Genomic DNA, 8926 nt, shown 5'->3' on the forward strand with positions numbered 1-8926 from the left:
GTGTGTGTGTGTGTGTTTTGTTTGTTTGTTTTTTGAGATAGGGTCTTGCTCTGCTGCACGGGCTGGAGTGCAGTGGTGCAATCTCTGCTCACTGAAATCTCTGCCTCCCAGGCTGAAGCTCTCCTCTCACCTCAGCCTCCTGGGTAGCTCAGACTACGGGCGTGCACCACTACATCCAGCTAATTTTTTGTATTTTTTTGGAAAGTTGGGTTTATGCTGTGTTGCCCAGTCTTGTTTAGAACTCCTGGACTCAAGTGATTTGCCTTTCTTGGCCTCCCAAAGTGCTGGGATTACAAGCGTGAGCCACCACACCCGGCCAGTGCTTGCTTTTGAACTGCTTATAAGCCAGTGAGGGAGACGCATACATAGCATCAGTGAAATATCAGGGTAGTTCTCTTGCTGCTGTTCCGAAGTTTGTGTCTGGGACATACTGTGGATGAGAGAAGGGAGAGACACAGAGAGAGAGCTTTATGGGCGAATAAACTGAAGCCTAAGAGTCCAGGCTGTAATGGCGGTTGCCTAAAATCACACAACTTGTCAGTACCCAGAGATAGGATAAGATTTCTTGGCTTTCTGTGCATTAGTAAAATAGGGAACACATCTTTAAAAAATGCAGTCTCTGAGAAAAGATTTGCTGAAAATGTAAGGTGTAATATAAAACACTAGTCGTATATATGCCGTGAGCATTTAGATAGGAGTACACATGGTATCTGTGTTAGTCTATTTTTGCATCAGCATAAATGAATGCCTGAAGCTGGATAGTTTATAAAGAAAGGAGGTTTAATTTGTTCACAATTCTGCAGGCTGTACAAGCATCCGCTTGGCTTCTGAGGAGGCTTCAGGGAGCATTACTCATGGCAGAAGGCAAAGCAAGAGCTGGCATGTCCAATGGCTAGAGAGAACACAAAAGAGAGGGGGCTGGGAGGAGGTTCCAGGCCCTTTTAAACCACCAGATCTTGCATGAACTAACTGAGTGAGAACTCACTCATCACCAAGAAGAGGGCACCAAGCCATTCATGAGGGATCCACCCCGATGACCCAAACACCTCCCGCCAGGCCCCACCTCCAACACTGGGAATGATATTTCAACTAAGATTTGGAAAGAACAAACATCCAAACCATATCAGTATCCTTTGAAACAGGATATTGTAATTTCTCTATCAAAATATATCACATTTAAAGCCATATTTGAACAGACATCCTTCTTCCCTATATACAATATATCATTTATTCTCCCAGGAGACAGGATATATTTGATGTAATCATTTGTATTTTACAGTTAAGTAAACTGAGTTACAGAGAAGGTAGATAACTTTTTAAGTGGCAGAGAAACTATATACATTTGGAGGAGAACACGTAGCTTCACTTTAGTTAGAAATGATTTTTGCTGTTTTGGGTGACCTGCTGTTTCTTTTTTTTTCTCCCCTTTAATAATTTATTTATTTATGTATTTTTTTATTTTTATTATACTTTATGTTCTAGGGTACATGTGCACAACATGCAGGTTTGTTACATACGTATACATGTGCCATGTTGGTGTGCTGCACCCATTAACTCATCATTTACATTAGGTATATTTCCTAATGTTATCCCTCCCCTCTCCCCCCACCCCACAACAGGCCCCAGTGTGTGATGTTCCCCTTCCTGTATCCAAGTGATCTCATTGTTCAATTCCCACCTATGAGTGAGAACATGCGGTGTTTGGTTTTCTGTTCTTGCAATAGTTTGCTGAGAATGATAGTTTCCAGCTGCATCCATGTGCCTACAAAGGACACGAACTCATCCTTTTTTATGGCTGCATAGTATTCCATGGTGTATATGTGCCACATTTTCTTAATCCAGTCTGTCACTGATGGACATTTGGGTTGGTTCCAAGTCTTTGCTATTGTGAATAGTGTGGCAATGAACATACATGTGCATGTGTCTTTATAGCAGCATGATTTATAATCCTTTGGGTATATACCCAGTAATGGGATGGCTGGTGACCTGCTGTGTCTAAGAATGAGTGTGGAAACTTAGGGGCTGAAGAGAAAGAGGCACATGACCCCATTTTCCCAGTAAACTGATTCTGGTATCTAGACTCTAATTTTATCACCATAGGAAGGATGGGTATTTAATATTTTATTTTAGAAATAAACTGTGATTAAATTTACTTTTTCTTCATTTTTTAAGGTTCCATATTATAATAGATGTCACCAGCCCAAGAAGCAGAGACTGTGTGGCCATCCTTAATAGGATGATCTTCTCAAAGGACTGCCAAGAATTGAAGCGGTGTGTCTGTGAGAGGAGAGCGGGAATGGTGAAGACAGAGAGCCTCCATTTCCCCCCTGAAACATTAGGCGAAGGTGACTGGTTCTCCCTCTGCAACTACAAATAGCAGAGTGAGCCAGGCAATGCCAATGCAAGGGCTACTTGAGACATCGGGAAATGGAACATAATCAGGAAACACTGTCTCTCTGACTAGTACAAAATGGGTTCTCGTGTTTCCTGTTCAGGATCAGCAGCATTTCTGAGCTTGAGTTTATGCACATATTTGAAAGTCACAAGAAGTCTTATTTACATGCCACCAACCAACCTCAGAAACCCATAATGTCATCTGCCTTCTTGGCTTAGAGATAACTTTTAGCTTTCTTTCTTCTCAATGTCTAATATCACCTCCCTGTTTCCATGTCTTCCTTACACTTGGTGGAATGAGAAACTTTTTGAAGTAGAGGAAATACATCGAAGTAACATCCTTTTCCCTGACAGTCAAGCAGTCCATCAGAAATTAGCAGTCACTCCCCAGATTATACCACCAAATACACAAGGCATTCTTTTTGTTTGTTTCAGTTCATACTAGTCCCTTCCCAGTCTATCAGTAAAGACCCCATCTGCCTTGTCTATGCCCTGTTTCCCAACAGGGATGTCTCTTGATATGAGAATCTCAATGCCTTATAAACATTCCTTCCTGTGTCCATTAAGACTCTGATAATTATCTCCCTTCCATAGGAATTTCTCTCAGGAAAGAAATATATCCCCATCTCAGTTTCATATCAGAACTACTGTCCCCGATATTCCCTTCAGAGAGATTAAACACTAGAAAAAAGTCAGCTTCTTCATCTGCACCTGTAATAGTTTCAGTTCCTATTTTCTTCCATTGACCCATATTTATACCTTTCAGGTACTGACGATTTAATAATAATAAATGTAAACACTGTGAAGTGTGTGTGATTTTACAATGGACTGGTGATTTGTGGGAAAATTCAGCATGGAAATGCTTTTCAGAATATGATGGCAATCTTTATTTGATCGTGCCTTACTGAGAGTTTTTGGGGAATTTACAAGAGTACGGATAACACGATTATTTGGAGAAAATAAGATGTCTTTGAAATACATGTTGTCTTCAAGAGAACAGTTTTAACATTTTCCTAAAATGAAATATTTTGAGGCAACCTTATGGCATCAACACATGGTTGATGAGGAAGCTGAGTTGCATTAGTGCACAGTTTCCAGTCAGGTCGCGGGAAATGAACAGCGACAGTGACATCTTTGTAGCTGCTCCTTTGTGAGGCACTTCTGTCTGGAGATGACTCCATGCACAAATATAACAGGGATCACAGCCACCAAGTTTATTGGCTTATTGATAGATCAATTCTGAGGGTTTAATACTAGAAAGGATAACATTATAAATCTTTGTTTTTCAACAGTGGCAACTGAGGTGCTTCAGTTTTGTTTTTCATAAACATCTATCTCATGGTAAAATGACATAGAGTAGCAATAATATGATAGGAAGAACACATTGGTGCTCACTTTCATAAATTTCATTTTGTTAGATTGTCACTTAGCAAAGACCATTGCAGATTCTTCCTTGAGAACTTTCCTTTCAATTTTCTGTTGATTTCCTTAAAATTTTCTTCAGGGTTGAGCAAGTCCTGTTGATATATGGTGTCATGAAAAGAAAACTGTATTTGTGGTTAGAAAATCAAGACTTTAGATCTCTTATTCTGATTTACTTATTAGGCAAGTCACTTTACTTCATGAAGCCTATTTCACTGCATATGAAGTAGAAACAGTTATAATTTCCTCATAATGTTACTGCTATCTGAAATGAAGTAAATGTGAAATGAATTTCATAGTGTGAACTTCAATATAAAATGTAAGGGAAGTCAAGAAAATACTTTTAAAAGGATCTAGTGATTTATTTTTAAATATGGGGGGCACACACACATGCATAAGCAATGTTAAAAAGAAAAAAAAACTTCAGCTGAATTAAATTTAAAAGAGTTTAATTGAGCAGTGAAGCATTCACAAATCGGGTAGCCTCCAGAGCCAGAGTAGACTCAGAGGCTCCAGAGCAGCCATGTGGCAGAAGAAGACTTATGGACAGAGAAAGGAAAACGTAGTAAAGAAAATGGAAGTGACGTACAGAAAAAGCTGGATTGGTTACAGCTCGGAGTTTGCCTTATTTGAACACAGTTCAAACAGTTGGCTACCTTTGATTGCCCAAAACACAGTGATTGGCACAAGTGTAGGCTAGGGTCTGTTTACACCTCAGCTTGTTATAGTTGATATTATGTACAGAGAATCCTTTAGGCTAAACTTAAAATACATAAGAAGGCGGTGTTAGGCTAAACTTGATTTATTAATAACAACCAACTTCTTTGGAAATTTGTATTTATGAACAAATTGTAGAAGGGCACCTACTTTGGGGAGCTAAGGATTTTATTACCAAATATTTTTGATGATGAGTGCAGATTTTCAATGGAAGTAGTTCATATTAATAGGTACATAACAAGAAATGAGAAGTAAGTCTGCAGTTAAGCAATTGTTATGTAAGCCTTGTTGCTACAGAAGGAAAATATGACTGATAGGAGGAAGTCAAATGATTTTGTGGACTAAGCTGTAAAACAGAAACATGCACTCATTGAAGTTTTGACTCCTAGCATCCTATATAGCTGCAGTCTAGCTCAGGGATGGATGACAAGCATCTCTTTAAGTGCCATTGATGTGAAGAGTCTAGCTGCCTGCAGAGTGAGTGGTGAATGGTATGTCATTCCAAGTCTGGGACTAAGGGGTAGTGTCACTTTACATTGTGAGGAGAAAAAAATAACATACATTTGACATACTTCAGCTCCTTCCCTGAGCTTATTCTTCTTTGTCTTTCCCCTTAATCCCTTTGTCTTTATAGCAAAACTCACAATATTGATCACAGTGTGAACAAACATTTCAAAACAACAGAAAAAGTGTGTAGCATAACATTCTCACTACACACTTTTGAAAAATCGATATTAAGAATAGGAAATAATGATAAAGTGAATTTTAAAATCTGATTTGCTGAGAACAATATCCAGTTGAGCATCAGAGAGGGGCACTGTATGAATTGGTTTTTCTGGATGAGGAGACTTTTTTCTCTCTAGGTTCTTATTTATGTAATTCTGAAGAAATTGCAGGAACAGTCAAACGAGGAGCCCAGCCTTTCCTGGTAGAGCTGAGATTCCCGGGTACACAATAAGCTCTTTCTTTTCCTGAGGATATTGAACCTGCTCTCAGGATTTATCAACAGGAAACAGGCCATGAGCCCTGTAACAGCAGGAAGTGTGAGAAGGGTAATGGGGAGCTTTTATTTTAAGGATGCAAACACATTATGAACAAGGTAGAAAGTCTAGTAGGTTGTCTCAGGGCCAGCTTTAATATGTGGGAGTCGACTCCTCTGTGGAGAGATTCTTACAGTATTTGAAGATTACAAACAGCAGGATCCTCTGATCTGCATGTTTAAAGTCTGCATGACTTTTGTACACGCTTCGTTATATGAATAGATATTTAGGCTCGAATAATATCTACTATTATTCTACCAATATTATTATATATATGTATATATGTATTATACATTTAATGTACTTTAACCAAGCATGTAACAAAAGCTTTTTTACATTTGCAAGACAGTTTTATTTTGAGTTTTCTTTTCGTTTGTTTAAGGCTAACTTAGAACTCAATGAAAGAGATCTAGGATGCCCAATTCATTGTTGGTGGGACTAGGATCTGAGACTGGTATACTCAGTATTGTATTTGAAAAGCCTTGGTATCCTGGACCAACAGCAACCTGCAGAGAAGAATGCCCCAACTATAGCATCTGTGTGGAAAGCAGCATTGTTGCTGAGATATGTAGGAGCTGAAGTCAGCTGCGCTATAGATAAATTCTAATTTGAAAATACTGCATCATACACTATGGGATGACATCAGTTGAAGAATGTTTGCCTTTTGCTTTATTGTACTTTTTAAAGAATGATCATAAATGCTTCATATCCTTTCTCTAAATGTAGTTCCATGGCAATGCTTTGAAGAATCTTTAAGGCAAACAGTCTTTGCTAGTAAATTCTGCTATTGTTTCTCCTTTATTACAGGTTATTACATTCAGCTGCCAACTGTCAGCTGTAAAAGCCAGCTGGAGACACAGCTGGAGACACAGGAGACAATCTATGCTGTGCTTTCTCTGCTATTCTCCTTTTTCAGGTTTGGCAGAAAATTAGAGAAAAATCTCTTTTACTTAAACACCCACATTTAAACTCTAGGTCAAGGTAAATAAACAAAAACATGCTCTTCTCATCCTTACACAACCTTACCCATTGTAAAAGGAAATTTAGCTAAGAGGATATTTAATTTCATTTAAATGATTCCAAGTGACTCAGAGAATTAGGTTTTATTTTTACTTTAAGTGATGTCTTTACGCTTAGGAAGCAAAGATGATAATCTAATGAATCTCAGCTCCTCCTTGTGAGAAATGAAGAATTAAATAAACTTATATTGAATTAAGCAAATATTTATTGAGAACCTACTAAGTGGTAAGGCGTTCCTGTAGGGACGGTAAGTGGTAACGAGTAATATAATAACAATTAAGGAATCTGCTCTTTCTGTAGATCACAAGGTACTTTGCTATTAATCGTCTCTTGGGGATAAGATAGTCCATGCTTCAGGGAGCCTGCAGACTTAGGGCAGAGAATGTCTATGGATTTATTTGAGGAGAATCCATTAACTTTAAAGCAGATATTCTCTCCAGAGAGTTGCTGACATTTTACCCATAAACTTTAACTTCTCAAGATCCCTGCAACAGGAACAAAAAAAGGGATCATTTTTGTCTGGGATGCACAAATAAAGGTTGATGTGTAGAGATGACTGGTGATGAAGTCCAGAGAACAAAACCAAGCACTGATAGAGTGTTCAACTCTGTGCAAGACTATTCTCGGCACTGACATATATTTACAGTCTAATCCTCATACAATATTTTGAAGTAAGTTCTGTTGTTATTTTACAACGAGGCAACTGAGGCACTGAAAGATGTAATGGAAAGTGCTGGCGTGTTAACCCTGAGGGACCAGACCATGAGCCCTTTGATTTGTGAATGGTAAGGATGGTCATTGAGAGGAAAGAGAGAATTCACAGAATTCTGTGGAGAACATTCTGATCCTGCCAATCCGACTATTCCTTCTGCTTATGTCCAATTCTAGTAGTTCATCTTTCTAGTATAAATCGAATCTTAAAAAGTACATTGTCTTACAGGCTGCAGATAGAAATGTGTCTTTCTTTCAATTTGGAAATTCATATCTCTGTTCTTCTATCCTATCAGTCTGATAACATAATGCCTGAAAGGCTAGAAAATGCATGGAAAGATCTCACAGACGGTGAGTTTAAAAGGCCAAATTTATTTATTTATTTTAAAAATAGGGGGCGGAGCAAGATGGCCGAATAGGAGCAGCTTCAGTCTCCAACTCCCAGCGCGAGCGACACAGAAGACCGGCGATTTCTGCATTTTCCACTGAGGTACTGGGGTCATCTCACTCGGGAGTGCCGGACAATCGGTGCTGGTCAGCTGCTGCAGCCCGACCAGCGAGAGCTGAAGCAGGGCGAGGCATCGCCTCACCTGGGAAGCGCGAGGGGGAAGGGAGTCCCTTTTCCTAGCCAGGGGAACTGAGACACACAACACCTGGAAAATCGGGTAACTCCCACCCCAATACTGCGCTATAACACCGGCACACCGGAGATTGTATCCCACACCTGGCTGGGAGGGTCCCATGCCCACGGAGCCTCTCTCCTTGCTAACACAGCAGTCTGCGGCAATCTAACCGCAAGGCAGCAGCGAGGCTGGGGGAGGGGCGCCCGCCATCGCTGAGGCTTAAGTAGGTAACTAAAGCCGCTGGGAAGCTGGAACTGGGTGGAGCTCACAGCAGCTCAAGGAAACCTGCCTGTCTCTGTAGACTGCGCCTCTGGGGACAGGGCTCAGCTAAAGGAGTAGAAGCCAGTGAAACGCGAACGACTCTGTCTGACAGCTTTGAAGAGAGCAGGGGATCTCCCAACACGGAGGTTGAGATCTGAGAAGGGGCAGTCTGCCTGCTCAAGTGAGTCACTGACCCCTGAGTAGCCTAACTGGGAGACATCCCCCACTAGGGGCAGTCTGACACCCCACACCTCACAGGGTGGAGTACACCCCTGAGAGGAAGCTTCCAAAGCAAGAATCAGACAGGTGCACTCGCTGTTCAGCAATATTCTATCTTCTGCAACCTCTGCTGCTGATACCCAGGCAAACAGGGTCTGGAGTGGACCTCAAGCAATCTCCAACAGACCTATAGCTGAGGGTCCTGACAGTCAGAAGGAAACCTATCAAACAGGAAGGACACCTAAATCAAAACCCCATCAGTACGTCACCATCATCAAAGACCAGTGACAGATAAAACCACAAAGATGGGGAAAAAGCAGGGCAGAAAAGCTGGAAATTCAAAAAATAAGAGCGCATCTCCTCCTGCAAAGGAGCACAGCCCATCGCCGGCAACGGATCAAAGCTGGTCAGAGAATGATTTTGATGAGATGAGAGAAGAAGGCTTCAGTCCATCAAACCTCTCAGAGCTAAAGGAGGAATTACGTACCCAGCGCAAAGAAACTAAAAATCTTGAAAAAA

The 8926-nt window shown here is 40.6% G+C and overlaps 1 protein-coding gene and 1 long non-coding RNA gene across 5 annotated transcripts in view; both read left to right on the forward strand.

Annotated features, from left to right (window-relative positions):
* The window catches only part of CLEC1A (C-type lectin domain family 1 member A), a 30014-nt gene extending 25910 nt beyond the window's left edge, over positions 1-4104 (forward strand). For all 3 annotated transcript variants that reach the window (XM_023192373.2, XM_023192371.2, XM_023192372.2), the window contains one exon: positions 2173-4104. In XM_023192373.2, coding sequence (XP_023048141.1) covers positions 2173-2377 — 205 coding nt within the window. In that variant the 3' untranslated portion in view covers positions 2378-4104. The remainder of the gene's footprint in view (positions 1-2172) is intronic.
* A 749-nt stretch (positions 4105-4853) lies between these two features.
* Positions 4854-8926, forward strand: part of LOC111526607 — a 10261-nt gene continuing 6188 nt past the window's right edge. The window contains exons 1-2 of one of the 2 annotated variants that reach the window (XR_002726436.2): positions 4854-5024; positions 6381-7655. This is a non-coding gene — a long non-coding RNA (uncharacterized LOC111526607). The remainder of the gene's footprint in view (positions 5025-6380; positions 7656-8926) is intronic. The other variant, XR_002726435.2, reaches the window with a different exon arrangement.

Source organism: Piliocolobus tephrosceles, chromosome 10, assembly GCF_002776525.5.
Source record: "Piliocolobus tephrosceles isolate RC106 chromosome 10, ASM277652v3, whole genome shotgun sequence".
Taxonomy (NCBI): domain Eukaryota; kingdom Metazoa; phylum Chordata; class Mammalia; order Primates; family Cercopithecidae; genus Piliocolobus; species Piliocolobus tephrosceles.